This window comes from Microtus pennsylvanicus, chromosome 9 (assembly GCF_037038515.1).
Source record: "Microtus pennsylvanicus isolate mMicPen1 chromosome 9, mMicPen1.hap1, whole genome shotgun sequence".
Taxonomy (NCBI): Eukaryota; Metazoa; Chordata; class Mammalia; order Rodentia; family Cricetidae; genus Microtus; species Microtus pennsylvanicus.
Genome location: NC_134587.1, coordinates 62,940,247 through 62,959,577, shown reverse-complemented (window position 1 = coordinate 62,959,577; position 19,331 = coordinate 62,940,247). Strand labels below are relative to the sequence as shown.

General features: G+C 42.7%; 1 protein-coding gene across 2 annotated transcripts in view; it reads left to right on the top strand.

The window, feature by feature from the left end:
- Nucleotides 1-19,331, top strand: part of Csmd1 (CUB and Sushi multiple domains 1) — a 1,402,422-nt gene that overhangs the window by 1,283,721 nt on the left and 99,370 nt on the right. For both annotated transcript variants that reach the window (XM_075986282.1, XM_075986281.1), the window contains exons 41-42: nucleotides 6,317-6,526; nucleotides 16,775-16,963. In XM_075986282.1, coding sequence (XP_075842397.1) covers nucleotides 6,317-6,526; nucleotides 16,775-16,963 — 399 coding nt within the window. The remainder of the gene's footprint in view (nucleotides 1-6,316; nucleotides 6,527-16,774; nucleotides 16,964-19,331) is intronic.

The window sequence follows — 19,331 nt, the reverse complement described above, 5'->3', positions numbered from 1 at the left end:
TTACTATGACTCATACTAAATGAAATATAACACATAAACTTGGAAATCCAGCATCTTTTTAACTTTTTGGTTACATATTATGATTGTACTACAATCATATATTATGAATATATTGCATATTTTGAGTATTGGTTTGTGAAATTTTAGCATGTATTTAGCTATTAATTTTCAGGTTATCTGCTTTAGAAAAAAAATGTAATTTTGTTAAGAACTCTAAGCTCTTCTTTTGCCCTGACTTCAGAAGCATGTGATCTTTGTGAAAGTCTCTCATTTTCTTACTAGTCAGACTTTACGGATCTTGTGCCTTTGTTCTCACTGTAGACACTTTATCTGGGCTGCCAGCTCCTCTCTTTCCTTGAAAGCCAAGTGTGTACCAATGGAGGGACTCAAAGGATATCCCAGGTACTAGTCACTTGGCATCTAGATACCAGACACTTAGTTTATAGTGAAGAATGACCAGAAGTTCTATATAAATCATGGTCTTAGACAATCAAGGAGAGGAATGGCCAGAAGTTATAGATAAATTATTGTTCTAGAAGATCATGGAGTTTTCAAAGCATTTCTTTGAAGTGCTATGCCCATGACAGCTGTATATACAGAGAAAACTGTAGAGAGGACCTAACTGGCCAACTTGCCGATAAGAGAAGGCTAGAGACCTGCTGAGGAACAAAGACCCTGCCTGGCTTGGCCAGGTAAATGGTAACAATGCTGTCAGCTAACATTTGGTAAGGGCAGGGGCCTTATCAAACCAGCCCAAGAGCGCCAGTCCATGAAGTCTTGACCCAGGACTTTTTAGGAGCCATAAAAAAAAAGTCATATGGCAAAAGGCAGGGAGGAAAATAAAGCCCATGGCAAAGAGTTGAGTGATTTTTCCCTGGAAGATATCACTCTATAGATAGGGTACTGATGGTAGATCGAAGAAACAATTCCACCTAGTTCTAACTGTGTGAATCAGGGAGTAGTGGGTCACTTATGGGTTTATGATTGAGGAGTTACTTCCAGATGTCTCAGGCATGCTAGTTCACCAAAAGTTCCATCACATGTGAATATGAAGTTGTTCCAAGTGAAGGAGACCTGGAGCAGTTATTTGTATGTAACCTACTGAATACCATCAACACCGCAACCAGCTACCTCCTGACTACCTTTTCTGTTTCTTCTCCTCTGCCCACAGTAACGAAAACTGCATTAAATAACTGGAACACTTCTTTTTATAAGGGTAAATTAATTTTATAGGGTAGATATATTTATGGACTAGAATACCTGTAATAAGATCTTGAGAAAACACACATTAAGATGTGCGTTCTTGTCTAAAATACTATTAGATTTAGTTCAATAAAGATTTTATCAAATTCAAAAAAAAAAGTTCCATCACAGCGTGGACAGCAACTCCTGAACAACTTACAGGCAGTTTCGTCACTCAGAGGCCTCCTGTCCATGGCAGTTACTGCTTATGTATAAAATCTTGTGGAGGGTCTGTATGAATCTTGTAATTTCAGGAACTTCCTCAGACTTCTGAGTTTTATTTCCTTTGGGAGCCTTGTAAATTTTATTTTCTTCAAGAGTCTTAAACAGCCTTGTACCTCCCTCCAGCAAGGCATATTTTGATTTAGAGAACAACACCCTACCCTTTTTCTAGGTCTTGTATCTTTTTGTTCCTTTCTGGGCATCTTTGCTGAGCCTTGGATAGGAGGATTAGATGGTGTCAATGCCTGTTATACTGCTATATCAGGATATATAGCAGGAGTTTGACCAGGTGTGTCTAGCACACCTCTCATTATATACAGGTGATCCCTTACCTAAATAATTGAAGCTGACAGCAATAGTAAACTTGTGTGCAGACATGAATGATTAGAAGGCAACTCGATTGACTAATCACATCCATTTCATGAGCAATAGCAATTGCTTCTGTACTGAAGCCTGTGAGCTCCCAGGCCTGACTTCCAGTTCCAGATCTAAATGTCCTTCTGTGGGGCAGGCCTTCAGTTCAGTTTGGAAAGCAACTGATATCCATGGCAGCTGTGCCATGAGCATACCAGCAGGCACACTTTGGCTGGTATGTTGCTGCTGTAACATGCAGTCCCATAACCAAGCAGGACAGTTAGTGACAATTCTCCCCCAGCATCTCATGTGGCATTTTGCAGCACTGTGAAAGCCAGCCAACGAGGAGAGAGTTTCCAGTTCAGTCACAGTCTGATGTCCCTATGTCCTGAAGCTAAGCCATGCAAGGGTCTTCAGCAACACCAATTTCTCATCTAGTTCTGGCGTGCAACCAGCAGCAGTGGGAATAGCTTTATGACTTAGGAGGCCTCATGAGTCTCCTTAGTCAAAAACATACAAGTTTGTAGCCCAATGCTAACACTAGCATTTTCATCCAACAATCATGGTTTCTTGGAGTACCTTTTCCTAACCACGGTGTCTTCATGTTCTTCAAGATGTTTTTACAAACCTGTAAGAAACTCAAAGTTTAGTGTTATGTAATGGTGACTTTACTTTTCTACCTCTTATACCTGGCCTAGACTGGGCATCAAGGACCATTTAAGTGACCTCCGTGTCAGCAGCCACCTTCTTCATATTTGGGGGCTATTTTCTTCTTTTTCATTGATATAGGCTTCTGTGCGTTCTGCTTTGGTAAAGTAGAATCTGCTTAGAATCTCTGGGTCTGTCTTCTTGACTAGATCTAAAGGTGCAGTTAAGAGAAATGTCAATCCAGAGTCAGTGAGCTCTCACTAGCTCAGGTCAGTTGTCTCTGTGGGTATCCCCATCATGGTCTTGACCCCTTTGCTGGTATTCTCACTCCTCTCTCTCTCTCTTGGACTGGTCTCTGGAAGCTCAGCCCAGTGCTTAGCTGTGGATCTCTGCATCTGCTTTCATCAGTTGCTGGATGAAGGTTCTATGATGACATTTAAGGTAGTCATCCATCTGATTACAGGGGAAGGCCAGTTCAGGCACCTTCTCACTATTACTTAGTACCTTAGCTGGGGTCATCCTTGTTGATTCCTGGGAATTTCTCTGGTGCCAGATTTCACACTATCCCCATAATGGCTCCCACAATCAAGATAGCTCTTCCCTTGCTCTCCCTCTCTGTCCTTTCCCCATCTGGAACATCTCATTCCCTCATGTTCTCATCCCCCCCTCCTTCTCTCCTCCCCTTCCTTTTCTGCCCTCCCTTCTTCCCACCCCCATGCCCCCAATTTTCTCAGGAAATCTTGCCTATTTCTCTTGGGAAACCTGCATAGGACCAAACTAAGCCCTCTGAATGTAGGTGACAGATGTGTGATTGGGGCAGTCTTTGTGACCACTGGCAGCGGGACCAGGATTTATTCCTACTGCTTGAAATAGATTTTTGGAGGCCATTCTTTTTGGAGGGATACCTTGCTCAGTGTAAATATAGATGGGAGGGCTTTGGTCCTGCCTCAAAGTGATATGTCAGACTTTGTTGATCCCCCACGGGAAGCCTTACCCTCTCTGAGGAGTGGATGGGGGTGGGGTGGAGGAAGGTGGGGGGAGTGGGAGGGAGGAGAGAAGGGAGTAGGACTAGGATAGATATGTAAAATGAGAAAAGATCATTTTAAAAATTAATTAATTAATAAAAAGAGAAATGTCATCTAGCTATTCTATTGGGTTTTTTGTTTTGTTTTTTTTTCTTTTTTATCATGACTATTTTCTTTATAAACCACTGTGCGATAATTTCACAAAATAATATCCTAAATTACAAAATGCTTGGACCATCTGTTACCATGAGGCAAGTATAAATGGTCTTTTAGATGGTTTGCTATTCACATAGCAGATAAGTTAATACTTATAAATTCCATCGGCTGAAAATGAGGGCTTTGCTCCAAAGTCAGGACCACATTAAAGTTTGGTCAGGGTTGGAAGGCAAATCCTTTTTGCAGTGGACTCCACATTGGCACTTGATCTTCAAAGCATCACTGCAACCAGATGAAAGTGTGCTGTGTAAATTTCAGCAGGGCTGGTCTTCGATTGCCTTTCTTGTTATATTCATAGAGTTTTAGAATATTCTGGGAGATAATAAAAGGATATCTAGGCTGTGTTTGTTCTAATCCCTTCACTTGGGCTCTGTAATGTCAAACTAGAAGAGGTTTGTTAGAAATTAGATAGCAGTGTGATCCTACTTTAAGCCAGATTAGAGCCAAGCTCTGTTTCGTTTGCTGATAGGTATTAGGTGATGTGATGTGTGTCTGGATACTTTATCTCTCTTAAAATGGTAATTTTGCTCACAATATCGTAATTGTCGTGATTCTACTTCCTTTTCAAGTTTAATTCCATGGCAGTAAGAAAACCTCCCTTTCTCTACCCTCTACTGTTTAGACCTTGGCCGTCTTCCACGTGGTTGGCACTTGGTGTGGCTGTCGTCTTTGAATTTCTTCTGAATTGTTGTATCCCAGAACAACAGACTGGGCATTCCTTACCTTCCTCCTAGTGAGAGAGTTGTGTGTCTGCCAAGATGATGTAAAATGAAGCCAACACTTACTTGGAAATTTTCAAATTTTGGCTTACTAGTTGAAGATACTTCTTTCTCTTCTAACTTTTGTCCCTCTAACCTCTAAAAAAGTTTCATGTCTGCTACTTTCTCTCATTATTCCTCCTTTGAACCAGTTTGAACAAATTTAATAGAAACTCTATTCCTCCAATAAGTAGCAGATGCCCTTGACTTGTGAGGTGATGAGCTGTGGTCTAGCTTACGTCGCACCACAGGAAGCAAAGACTGCACCAGAGCTGAATGCAGACCTCACTGTGACCTTCCTGGTGTGACAGTGGTCATAGCACCTAACATTGCTAAGCCTGTGTGGTTAAATTATGACAGTAAGTGTCACCCCCACTTAGTGGTTCTGAGAAGGAAGTTGGCAAATGGGATTCTCACAGGGTAGCTAAGCCAATCAGAAGGACAATAGTTTGATGTGTGTCCCTCCTGCCAATTTTCCTTGTAAGACTTTAAATTTATAGAACCATTTAGTTCTTTTTTCCCACAGCTCCTTCCTGAGCTCTTCTTTGTAGTTTTTCACTCACCTGACTTTTTATTATCTCCTTCCTTGTATGTGTGCCATTTTCCCTATATCTACTCTGAGTTAGGATAGCTCGTGTAAGCACTGGATTTAATTTTTTTAACATAGGACATAATGTACTCAATAAAAAAAAATCACTCCTTACCATCAAAATAAAGAGATAATAGGTTGTAATGCAGTGAAAGACACTGGTCTAGCATGTAGGAGACCCTGAGTCTGCTCTCTAGAACTGCATAAGGGGAATGGGAACAAAACAATGAGAAAGTAATTGTTATTGTATTATTAATATCAGCAGCATAGATTCCATTGCCAAATTTAATCATGGATTTATTCAAACACTAATGTCATTTGGGGTTCTGTTTTAAATTTTCAAACACATTAAACCAGTTTAGAGCCAGCATTCAAACATCCAAAGGCCATGTACCACAGAAAAAGACTCTAAACTGTCTTGATTAGGGCTTTCTTCTACATTATTGGTCATAACTTACCCATAAAAGTCAATGAGGACAATGTCCTGATAAACTGAGCTGAGCCAATCTGTTATATTTTGAACTTGACCTTGATCTTGAGATTCACATTGACCATTATCAGACTGGGTTTCTTGGGAGCCTCTGTAACTTGCTTTGCATGTTAAACATAATCCCTGCTTATCTACAAAATCTTTTATGCAATAGTGTAATAACCCAGTTATAAGAATGAACCTCCAAAAAACTCAGTACGTTCATTATGTACACGTGTGTGCTCACATGCCATCCCATATGTGTGGAGGTCAGAGGACAGTTTATAGGAGTTGGTTCTTTCCTTCCATGTAGATCTCAGATATTGAATATATGTCATCAGGCTTAGAAACAAGTACTATTAACCAATGGTTCATCTTGAAGACCCTAGAATATGTTTTAAAGTTTGTTTTGTGCTTTTAATTTAGTGTTGACTTCTTTGATAAAATCATGATTAACATGTAAATGATGTTGTGTATGATTCCAGTCTGTGTTTGGGTTATAATCATTGCTGCAATGACAAGTCCTTCAATTTCCATTCTAAGAATGATATCTGTGCCTCTCTGGGATATGGTGCTGGCAGTACTCATACTTCACAGAATCTGACATGTGGATATGAATTCTGCAGACAAAGATCACACAGAATTAGGCTAAGCCAAGGGATGTCTTCAAGATACAGTGTTTCTTCCACCATGCCTCTTCTTTTTTATAGAAATGAAGTGATCATCCCCTTAATCAGCCATGATCTTGGATACATTATCATGGACTTTCTGAAGATTTTATGTTCTCTCATAGGTGCACACATCCAGTTTCTGAATTTCTCAACTGAAGCCAACCATGACTACCTGGAGATCCAGAATGGCCCCTACCCCAGCAGTCCAATGATGGGCCAGTTCAGCGGCCCTGACCTGCCTGCATCGCTGCTGAGCACTACACATGAAACCCTCATCCGTTTCTATAGTGACCACTCACAGAACCGGCAAGGATTTAAACTCAGTTACCAAGGTAAGCAACAAAACATACGACTCTATAGATGCTTCTTTTAATGCTACACTTAGTACTGCATTTAATCCTAAATCTCCCTGATTGGTTAGAGCCTTGTACAGCCAAATTGATTCCCAGAGCATGTGGGTCTCTGATTTATGGGATCCTGACAGTCCTGGTGACCAAGTGTGAAGGCATGACTAGCTTTGCTGATAGTCTAAAATCATTTGGGATGGAAATTTCAAGGGTCTAATCTTTGTTGCCATGGCTGTTGGATAAGACTGTGTCCCTGAGCAACTTCAGGAGAAGTATCTTACTTTAAGTCTCTTAGATTTAGGGTGGTTTTAATTACTGAGTGAGAACTAGGCTAAACCAACAGATATCCTTGGGTCTTCTCAAAGTTCAGAATCAATTGCCTGTGCATATGTCTAATAAACAATCTACCAGAAAGAACAGTATAGAAGAGTGGTGGCCACTGAGTATCGGCTCCATGCTCCAGGATAGCCTGGTATCCGGCTGATGCTGGTCCCCAGTCAGTATAGCACATAAATATTTTATTAGGTTAGTGTTCCCTCCCCAGTGCTAAAGGACATGCATTCTGCTTTCTAAGCTCTTTAGGAGGTTCAGGCACTATGGAGGTCTCTTCTTTATGTTGGGTCCTGTGTTCCTTACTGCTCGTTAAAGGAAATCTACTTCAGTTCCTACCCATTGCAAATAGTGCAAAGTGCTCTGTCTCTTCAACCCGCGCCAGTGCAGGCTCTGGCATGGATGCTGTGTGTCCCGCCTTGGCAATGTTTGGTTTCATAGTGGGTTTCTTTCTGGACTTTGGTTTTAAAAGTAGCAGTTTATAGGGGAAGTTGGGATTCCCTGTTTGGATTCTTCTTCTCATTGATAATTAGAAAAGGGAATCTGAAGGAAGCTTGGTGATAATTTTCTTAGGGTTTAAAAGAGAAACAGCAGAGTAGGTAAACTGTAAGTATTGTCAGCTGCCAGGAAGCGGAAGAGAGAGAAAGCTGTGTTCCTTAAAATCAGCCACAGGGTGGAATGGGAGGAGCCCCAGAGAAGAGTGAGCACTTGTGCAAGCAGACCTAGACTTTGGAAAGAGAAGAAAATTTAAAAAGAAATGGTCCATATTTTAAGTAACTCAGAAAAGCAGGCAAGCTTTGCATAAAAGATACAAGTGGGTCCATCAGCAACATCGCTGAAAAAGGGGTTACCGGGAAGAATTGGTTCATTTTCTCATTAAAGGGATAATTATTCCTCCCATCTTGTTGGCCTGGTTTTACATGAACCAGCCGTCCTGAAGGGAGGTCTCTTCGCCCGTGACTGAGAGACCCAGCTTGATTAACTCTTAGTTTGGTTTCATGGCTATGGGGGAAAACAGTGGAAAGTAATGTTTTAATCTGGAGAGTGGATCAGAATGTAGTTCCTCCACCCAGAGCCAGAAGGAGATTTCAATCTTTTGACCAGAATCCAGTTCTAATGCGGTTCACCGAAAACCATTAGTGTCTAGACTGCATTTCTCTGCCGTACTCTGGCAGGTCGCCCCCTGGTAAGGGTGATCATGTAGAAGACGCAAACCCAGACCTCCTTTCTAGCATCCCTGACCTCTTCCCAGAGCAGAGCCAAAGACTTTGACTTAAACACTTCCGGAATCTCAGGCAAGAATTGGGGGAGTGAGTCCGTGGTTAAGAGCACTGACTGCTCTTGCAAAGAACCAAGTTTCAGTTCCAGGTGTCCTCTTTGCAGCTCAAGACTATCTGAAATTTCAGTTCTAGGGGACCAGCGGCCTTTAAAATGCACTTTTTAAATTTATTGCAAGGGAGGCCCATGGCTAGCACACATACATGGAGGATAAGGACGGCTGCAGGAGCTGTTTTGCTCGTTCCCCTGTGTATTTTTTAGATCTAGAGTTCAGGTCACAAGCCGCATCAGCATCGAGTGACTTCACATAATGAACAATTTTGTCATGTCAGTGACTCTCCCGCTTTGAGGCAGGGACTCAGTATATAGACCAAGCTGGCTTTGAACTTGGACAGATTTACCTGCCTATGACTTCTAAGTGATGGGATTAAAGTTGTGTGCCACCATGCCCAGTCCCATATATATGAATGTGTGTGTACATATATATATACATATATATGTATATATATAAATTTTATATAAATTTATATATGTGTGTATATATATATAAATTTTATATATATAAAATTTATTTTACATACCAACAAGTTTCTCCTCCTTCCTCTCCTCCTGTCCTGTCCCCTTTTCTATCAACCCCCCCCCAACTCCTCCTCCTCCATCTTCAGAAAGGGTCTAGTCCCTTTTTAAAAACAGATCTTATGATTGCTCCTTATTTATTGGATTCTAAAAAGTGATTTGATCATCAGAATTTACATAGAACGTAACTTTTTGCCATGAGTTTCTTCCTGCAAATTACAAAACAAAAGAGATGTGGGAACGCCCATCAGAAGAGAATCATTGAGGAGAACATAACCTCACATTTGAAGTTCTTCCATAAGGTGCAGATTAAAAGCTGACCTCATCTGCAGCTCTGCGCTGCTGGAAAGACGCCCACTGAAAACACGGTAGCTGTCCGTCCTAAAGGACAGGGTCACAGTACTACAGATGAACGGCTCCCTTCCTGAGCCGATGGGCCCTTTAGTTTGGGCAGCATCAGTATGGAGTCTTTTAAGCTAGCGTCACTAAGCATGATTTTAATATCTGAGCCTATAAGGAAGTGGTTACATAGATGTGTCTCAAACCATTGGCCAACTCCAGTGGATGCAGCACTTTTGAGGTATCTCTCTTCTTGAGTCCTTTGATTGTGTATCCTTGAAACTGTGAGGCCTCAAATACAGAGTCCGAACCTAGTATTTCTTTCCAAACTACTTCATCTCATAGAATCTTACTGTTTGCTTGATTATTTTTGGTCACTCCCAGGTCTCTAATAAGTATCTTAATCCAAGCTTCAGGACTTGTAACCAAGTTAACCCCAGGTGAAGCCTATGCAGGAACCACCCAGACAAGAGGTCACATGTTGTTATGGTTTATGATTTAGTCATTGCCAGTGTCGATGTCTACAGCTAGATGTCAGCAGTTCAAGAGGTACCCATGAGTCGGCTTTCCCTTCTTGCATATTAAAATTTGGAAATACCTCCCTGGATAAGATACTGGGGTTCAGTGACAGCTCTCCACTTTTTAGCAGAGGCAGGCCAGTAGGCAGGCTTTTACTCCAGAACCTGTACTCATTGGTATCACCTGTGTGGCCTTCTGGACTCTGGACCTGCGAACACTCTTGAAGGACCACCATTCAGGCACCTAGTTGGCTGAGCAAACATTTTATCCACTTGACACTTGGCTTTTAAATATTCACATTGAAGATGTCACTAAAAAGCATAATTTATTATAATTCATTTTTTATAACGAGAAAGCAGGAAAATGAGAGGTACAATGAAGAATGACAGCATGAACTTGAGACTCCTCATTTCTCATAGACTGTCATATTTAACAGGGATGTTGATGCGATGGTTTACCAGTGTTTGTCATTGTGTAGAAACTGTCAAACAGACGCTGACATTGATTTGTTAGACACAGAGGCATCCCTAGTTTCTACACTAGATTTATAAGCATTGGGTGCAATCAATAACTCATAAGAAGATGCGTATATCATAAGGACAGGCCTTGTCATTCACAGTAGCGTCTGCTCTGAGTATCTTATTCCTCAGCTCTGTCATAGATTCTTGACTGCTTAAAGGTCAAAAAATGCTCCTGCTGCTTAGAGCTGTCTTGATGCTAAATGGCTTAGAAAAAAAGACTTTGTGTTTGTGTCCTGTTTTTCCGTGAAGTGGTGGGAAGGATGAGAGAATGTGGCTTTTTATCATTGACGTAGGTAACAACCCGAAAGTGGAACAGCATGGGAACAGTCATTGCTGCTTCCATTGGCTGTCACAGAAAGAACTTATAAAGCATTGAAGCTGGAGCTGGATGTGGGTAGTATCTGTCATTCAGCTTCACACAGAGGGTGCTTGGCTTGTGAAAATACTTGTGAAATGTTGTCTTGTTGATTAACTTCCTTTTCCTGTTGAGATGGCTTTCAGAGGTATTGAGCCTCTCTCTGTGTCTCTGTCTCTCTCCCTTACATTACAATGCCTCCTTGTAATAATAACTGTACAATTATGAAAATCTTATATATGGCTTTGTGTAATTTGACCATCAGAAGTAAAAATGCTTCCGGTGTCCTTTTCCTTCTTTTTTTCTTTTATATATGTTAAATAAGCATATTTTTAAAGACCATGAGATACGGAAAATCTGCTTGTCTATGATTGCAATGAGAAAACTTTGAGTTTTTTTGTGTGCATTAACTTTGTGTATGGAGGGTATATTTTTAGCAACCAATTAAACAGCCTCTCTGTACAATGTGGATTTGAAGAGTTTATTCGGATATACCAACACACCAATTGTCCCTATGGCTCAGCCACTGTTTACAAATGAAATTGATGTATTTCTGAAATTCAGTCCTTTCCCACCCACTGAGTCATTGTGAACAACTTGGAGTTCCCTGGGAAAACCTGAACAGGGTCTTACCTTGTTCCCTTTCCCCTAAATGCCTGGTGAGTCCTGCTCTCAGTGGGAGGCTCTTGACTGGATTGGCTTTGAATAAAAATGCTTCCAACCATGGGCAACCAGTGATTTGGTCCTTCCTTCTCCTATGGGGCATCTTTTATCCTGCTGGAAGAAGTTCCCACTAAGTAGAAATTCCCTTCACTCTAGAGAAGACTCTTAGAGAAGAGGACCTAGTGTTCAAGGCCCACCACTTTCCTCCCTGTGGCTTTTCTGAAGGAAAAGGGACCAAGTCTTTCTCCTTCCTTCACCTCCTTTTTGTCGCTTCTAGAGTGAGGATCCTTTGTGTCCATGTAATTATGGCGTGAAAGTGGTTCACTTATCCTTTGCTGAATCAAAACATGAGACACCATCATGATCCGAGCTATGAGAAACAGTTTGGTAAAAGATGCCCCAGCCTAGGTCTCAGGCAGGCCAAGACCTGGACTGGGTTGTAACCATGTAGTAATTTGATTGATTTCGTCAGTAGACATTGATTCTAGAGGTCACATAACCAGTGGGATAGTTCACACAGCAAGGAGTCCTGAGATCCACGTGATCACAGAGGGAGGGTGTAAGCCATCCAGTCTTCAAGAACAGCCAACTTGGATAACTTGCACTTTACGTGTGTGCTTGACTGAGAAATTGTGTGGGCCACCATCTGTAGCTTAGATGCTATTAGGAAAAGAAAAACCTCTTCTTACAACTATTATAATAGCCGGCGGCTGTTAGCGGGGAATCGTGAGTTTCAAGCTGAAAGGCCACTTTAATTCCCCAATTCAAGCCTGTCACAGAGGCTGATTATGTGGGTAGAAATGGCTGCTGCCTTCAGCCCAGCTTTATCCATCCCTAAAGAAAACCCAATTAGAGTTCTTAAATTATCCAGCAGGCTTTACAGCAGTGTGCATGCATGCGTGTGTGCATGCGTGCATGTGTGAGCGTGCGTGTGTGTGTGTGTGTGTGTGTGTGTGTGTGTGTGTGTTCACTAGGGATATCTGTTACCCATGGCCTTGTTTATTTTGTTCCACTCTAAGTGGTACTTGTGTGTCGAGCCTCCAAGGCACCACTAAACCCTGAATGACTCTCCCAATGAAGTCTAGGTTAGCTTGCAGGTAGTTTACTGAGAATGGGCAATCAGCTTTCATTTTGCTTTTTCCCATGGGTGTGTAACCAGCAGTCTTATGGACTGCATTGAAGGGTGCAATTTTTTTTTCCATCATTTTCATTGCAACCAAAGTAAAGTAGAGTTAGGGCAGGTGATTTCATTCTAAAAAGAAAAGGAAAAGTATATTGAAAAAGGATCTCTGTCCATAGTTGAGCACAGCATAGAGTTTTCCTTTTTTGGAGAACATGCACCTACAGCATCATTTGAGGCTCAAGCAAGGTGTCAGGGTGAATGGCAGGCAGCCCCAGTGGGATACAGAACGCTGGTTCTCAGGAAAAGGCCACATCCACAGCCTTCAGTGTGGGGAGGCCTTTGAGAGGCAGAGGTAGCCTGTGGTGTGTGGTTTGCAGAGCTGTCTCCGGAGGGATGCAGTCAAGTAAGGGATTGAGAGTACCCAGTAGGGATATTGGGGCGCTTGTGGATCAGGCTCTCCTTCTGGGGTTTCTCATTTCATTAGTAAAAGAGTTTACAATGGGAACAAACAGAAGCCTTAGGTCCATTTTATCAGAGTTTAAAAGAAAAAAAAAATCTCAGGGCAAGCAAGCTGTAAATCTCACCCACTGTCTGGCAGAGGCAGTGGAGGGAGTGGATGGGGATGGGGTTATACCTTTTAAGTCAGTGTAGAGGTCATACTCTTGGTGGACAACAGCCCCGTGGAAGGGAGGAAGCTATACAGTAGAATAAGGAACACCAAAATATTGGGGAAAAGTGTGAAGGAAAACACACTTGGAGAAGAGGGAAAGGAAAGAAGGACAGTTACGTTTTTCTCAATAACTCAGGAAAGCATGCAGACTTAAAGCTCTATATGCCTGTGGGCCCTGAGCTTCTCCACCCGGGCTGGGACTGAATGAAAAGTACAGCACTGTTAAAGGACTTTTTATTCTGCCATCTTTTTAGCATGGCCCAAGGTAGCTTCATCCCCCCAGGGGTGGCCCTTAGTCAGAGGAATTACCCATTCAACTGGAATGTTAGATCTCCACCAGGCCAGAGGGTCTAGTCTCTTGACCAGGAGGTTTTTCTGCTATAATATTTATATATATATAACTCTAGGTTCTGCCTAAGTGAGAAAACACACAATGTGTGTCTTTCAGATCAGGGCTTGCTTTCTTCATATCTGCTTCCCTGAGCAGAGCAGGACATTGGCTCCTGAAACTGAACTTGTCTAGACCACTTGTTCCCTGCCTTCCTCTGGGAACAATGTCTGCATGGAGCCTTTTCTCTCATCTCTAGTTCCTGTGGGACACAAGGCCAAGGGTTTTATTGGGGATTTTGTGGTTCTAGAATGTCTTCTAGTTCTTGATTTCCCACTGTCAATTGCTTCTTCCTTAGAGACACGGCCTAATTGCATATTTAATAATTACCAAAGCCTCAGGAGGGTGGCTTTAAACACTCAGCTTTAGTGTTTTTAAATTGCCCCCCACAGTCATGTCGGATGATGGAGTCCTGTTGCTATCTGTGCAGCATCTGAGGCTGAAGATGAGAGAGAGGACACATTGAAATATGTTCTCTTGGTACAGATGCACCTTGTCTCACTGTGGTGATATTTGTTTGTAATGTAACGGATAAAACTGAGAGTTCAGAGAAGCAGAGGTTCAGCCCATGTCACTTGGTCCCATGCACTTGGGCGGGACATCAGAACTGGAATGTGTGTCAGAAGAACCTGGAGAGATGGCTAGGCAGTGGTGAGAGCATGTATGTTTCTTCCAAAATACCCGAGTTCAATTTGAAGCACCCATTTCAGGAAACTGAGCCACCTATCCTAAATATAGCTCCAGGGGATTCAGAATCTCTAGCCTCCACCCACAAATACACATAATTAAAAATAAATTTGAAAAAAAAACGCAGGAAGCAGATAGAGAAGCAGGCTGGGGAGCTGGTGTAACACTTGAAAGTCCCCCCAAAATGCTGACTCTCTCCAGTCATTTAGCCCTTCCTGAAGTTTCCACTTCTCCTGATAGGCCATCAGCTGGGTTTCATATTAGAAACCATGACAAGTTGACAGTATTTGTAAGCTAAGGATATATCTAATGCACAGGTCCATGGTGCCTTCGAGATTAGCATCACAGCATACTGTAGCACGTGGGCGGCTTCTCCTAGCAACCACAGAGCTGGTTGGAATGCCAGGCTCCCCATCACTGCCTGCAGTCACAGGAGAGGATTTTACTACTCATCACTAGCCCAGGAAAAGAGCCGATTTAAGAACTGAAACTGTGGTTTCCACTCCATCATAAACTAGACACACTCTGACTTGTGAACGCCGTGTGTGTTCAACATTTATGAGATCATGGCATATGTCAGCTATTATGTTTCTATGGATGACCTTAATGGAAATGATGCTGAAATTGACATACTTAAACATTTAACTTTTTCTCCTTTAAAATTATCCTCAGGACAGAGATTTCCGCAAATAGTGCTGCTAGAGTAAGTACTGAACACAGTCTTCCCATGGCACAATGCAGATTGCTCTCCTGAAGAGCCAAGGCCAATTATGTTGCCTTAAATGAGAAAGCCGTTGACCCATGACTACTGCATACTGTCGTCCCAAAGAGAAAGTCTACCATGGTAGTACTTCCCCAAATAAATACAAACTATTGATAGCAATGACATTTGTAGTGCTTGCTGTTTGGCAAATGTTCTTGGAGACAAAAAGCATACAGCTCCTTCAGAATACAGTCTCTGTTGGGTGTACCCACTGGGCGTCTTCCCACAGCACCTCCAGAGAAATGCCAAACCCCTGAGCATGGATCAGAACCCAGGAGGTACTCAGACCCACCCCTTAGGTCTAAGCTTGTATCTGCCTCCCATTCTAACACTGTGGCTTTATTTGATAAGTGTCCTTGTGGTAGCCTAGTTCATTTCCCCCAGTGTGCTGTAAGCCCTTGGTTCCATTTCTCCTACGGCCTCTTGATTTCAAGGAGTTAACACAAAGACAGAAGGTCTTTGTATTTGCTGCACCAGGTAGGCGTCACAACCCAGAGTGCTTTTCAGTGTTTATTCATGGATGTCAAGCTACACCCTTACGTCCAGTGATGGAGTAGAAGCTGGTTTACATGCACATTAGTTTCCACCTCACATGTCTGTGAGCCCCTCGTGTCTTTTCCATGATCTTCAGTGTCCTATTGTCTGTGGGAAAATACCCAGGAATCCTACCCTTTCCAGCAATGTCTGAGGATCTCACCGGCCTCTATGGTAATTACCTTTCCATCTCTGTGCTGGATTTTCAGAAGTAAGGATCGCAGGAGACAAGGTTGATCTGACTCATAGTTATGAAGGGTTCAGTCCCTGTTGCCTGGGCCCTGTGTGCTTGGACAGAACGTTATGTTGGTGAGAATGGGGAGAGACGGCTGGATAGTTCTGTACATCATGGTGGATAAGAAGCAGTGTGTGAAGAAGGACCTAGGTGGCTACAGTCATCACAGTCATGCACCAGTGACCAGTCTTCTAGCTAGGCCCTGCCTCCCAAATATTCCACCTGCGTTCAAGACACAGGAGCCTGTGAGCTTTATCACAGGGACACCAAACACCCCTTTCAACAGCTGCTTCTGCAGTAGATCCATGTGGCTTTGAAAAGGGAGTCAGGATATTCTTATATGCATTGGTGGCTCCAGAGTTGGAAAGACAGCAGCATGGGGAGGAGCTGTCTCTGGGGCTTTGTTTAGCTCTGAGGTTCCAGTAGTGAGAGCTACACCAGATGTATGGATGGACCAGTTCACATTACTGATTCGTGGGTGAGCCTGAAACAACAGTGCAGGAGCAACACACGCTATCACCCTCACTAGAATCTTTACTTGGAAATATTTAAATATCTAAGACAGGATCTCACTGTGGAGTCCTGACTGGACTCAAGCTCACGAAGCACAAATCACCTCTCTTCTCCATGCCTCTACTAAAGACATAAACCACCACACCGGGTAGAACATAATTATTTTAATGATAAAGCGCAACAAATAGTTATTATAGCAATTGTGCAAAGAGTAATTGCTAGCTTCGTGATTCTACAGTTCTATATTTTAGAAACATAAAATAAAATGAAGGGGATTTTCTATATTATTTGTACCAAATGATGAAGTTAAACAAAGCAGAGTGTAGTGAGCATCTGGTAACACAGAGAATGATGGGTTATCTCCCTTATATTCAAAGAAAAGCACCAGATCCTTGTTCACTCAGTATTCTGGACCGGCCTTTTTATCATTGCTTCTCTGGCTTTCTAGCTTGGTTTATGCCTGCCACTTCTTGTCAAGGTAGTAAACCCTGTCAGATTTCTTTGTGTGTGTGCTATGATTCTATGGATGCACCCACGAGGTGCTTACTAAGTGCATGTGATTATATAAGTCTCTACCTACTAATTATCTCTTGACTCAGGATGGTACCTGAAACTTGGAAGAAACACAGTTTTGGGATATTTATATCCTCGGGATCCAGCTGCCCTTGGCTTCCTCCTCTATAGTCCTTTGGTGCCCGACAGGTGCTGGGAACTTGATGTCGCCTGTTTGTCATTTCAGCTTACGAGTTACAGAACTGCCCGGACCCACCTGCGTTCCAGAATGGATTCATGATCAACTCAGATTACAGCGTGGGTCAGTCCATCTCCTTCGAGTGCTACCCGGGCTACATCTTGCTGGGCCATCCTGTGCTCACCTGCCAGCATGGCACTGACAGAAACTGGAACTACCCTTTCCCACGATGTGACGGTAGGCTCATCATCTCCCTTGGGGACAGCTGAGCTTCTTGTAGGGAACACAGTACAGGAGCTATTCTGTGAATATGCATTAGCTCAGTCCGCAGACGATTTCCTTTCCCATTGACACTTCCAATAATAGACCAAGAAATACTTAGTATAAATACATACATAAATACACAGTAGGAAGTTTCGAGAATGTACAGTTTTTCTGCTTAAGGAAGCTGTAAAGATAACAAAGTATTGGATGCAAACACTGAAAACTCAACTTCAGATCGCAGGAACTTGCCAATCATCACAGGCCTGACAAAGAAAATGGGAGGCAATGGGGCTCCATAACCTTTCCAGTGTCTACAGGGGACAGGGATGACAAAGGCTTTAATCCTGTGAAGTCTTTCTTATTGGTTACTTGTCTTGTTGCTACGACGGATTTCCTGACAGGAGCAACCTAAGGAAGGAAGGGTTTATTGTGGCTCCAGTTTGAAGGTATCCTCCATCACGCTGAGGAAGTCATAGGGGCAGGAAGAAGAGGCAGCTGCTCACAAAGCATCTAGACAGGGGCACAGAGAGAGGGATGCTGGCATTCATTTGGCTTCCTCCTTCTCATTCAGTTCAGGATTCCAGCCCACAGGATGGCTGTGCCAACATTTGGGGTAGATCTTTACCTATTCACCTCATCTAGAAAACCCCTCCCAGGTGTGCTCAGAGGGCTGTCTCCATGGTGACATTAAATCTCATCTAGTTGACAGTGAAGATTAGCCATCCACACTATTGTTTGTTCTACTTTTATAGTCGCTTCGCATCTGTATTGCAGAAAACAGTTCATTGTCCTAGGGGACCTTGAATGGTTCACAGTATTTTCTGCTCAGAGACAGAACACTTTAGATGGAGGACACAGTATTAACCAAAGCACACAGAAGGAATTTTTCCAGAAAACTAAAGTCCAACTGGGTGGGTTGTTGCTGGAGTTGCTAGAGTCAGTGCCTGGGCCCTGGGAGCTCTAAGGAGCTAGGTTTAGCTGCCCCTTCTCAATCGGTCAACAAAAGAAACAAGTAATTGTAAAAATTTTATCTTCACTATAGTCACATTGGGATGAGAAATAAAGGAAGAGCAGCCTCCAACTTCTAAGTCCATCCTTGAGGTCCTGACAGGAGACTGAGTTTTAAACAGAAGGCAAGAGGTATAGACAATTAGGAGCCCTTGCCATGGTGTGGTCCTGACCCCCACTGGCCCACCATTGTCTCAGTTCCAGCCCCTTGTGAAAGGGAGTCTTACAAGTTATCAGAACTGCCTGGCACTAGCTATTGCTGGGCTTCGGACTTTCCCCCTCCCAGCCTGAGATGCGTGGGAAGTGTCAGTTTCTTGCCCCCACATTAGTCCAGTAGTCTGAGAGACAATGGGAACGGAACAAGCCTGTCTTCAGAGTATCTCCAGCAGCCAGCGATGGTGACCTGGGCTCCTAGGTTGCTGAGCGCTGAGCAGCGGTAGAGTGTGGTTCAGGTGCCCACATACATACAGTGTTGCCTCAGAGCAGAAACGACACTGCCTCGCTTCACTGTGGCTTCCTGACTTTTTGAATGACTTAGGCGTTTCTGCCATGTCAGGCGGAAACAAACTGATGAGGCCTGGCATCTATGAGGCGGTGTCTGCAACAAAGAGCTCACTGCCAAGCCTGGAGCCTGCATTCTATATGCAGCCACTCTGAATGAATAATAATGAAATCTCCAACTCTGTGGACCTTTGAAATGTTAAGCACCACTATCTCCTGAGGAAGGGAAGGTACCTAGCTGTGAATTTTTACTGAAGCAGTGGGGGCGGGGGCGGGGGGGAAGTATGTGGTGTGATTTTAAAACTCATCTCACCTATATTTGTCATTCTGATAATCTTACGAACTCTTAGCTGTATTTAAAAATTCAAACACTTACTCAATTGTGTATAAAATAGTATTTTTTAATGTGTCTGGGTTTTTTGCTTCTCACTAAGATGTGTTAAATAATATTTATGTCTACTTTTCATTTGAAAACTCTTACTTTGGGGTGAGGGTGCAGCAGAAGCTCAGAATAAGAAGGCCATATATATTCAACCCCATCTTCACCCAAATAAGCCAAAGGATGAACCAGCAATAGCATCCCCTCAGATTAACAGCTGTCAATTTCTTTGGAATTATGAGGATTTAAATCTTCTCTGATTTCTGGTTTTATCTTGAATACTTTTAGTTCATATGTAGGAGATCAATTCATTGATTTTTGCATTAATATTAAAGGGAAATTAAATATTCTATATTTTATTTTATTATTTTTAAGCTTGGTTCTCTTATATGGGGAACACCGCGGAGTAGAATCAGCGGTGTGCGTTGTTTGGTGTAATTTGAATGTGATGCC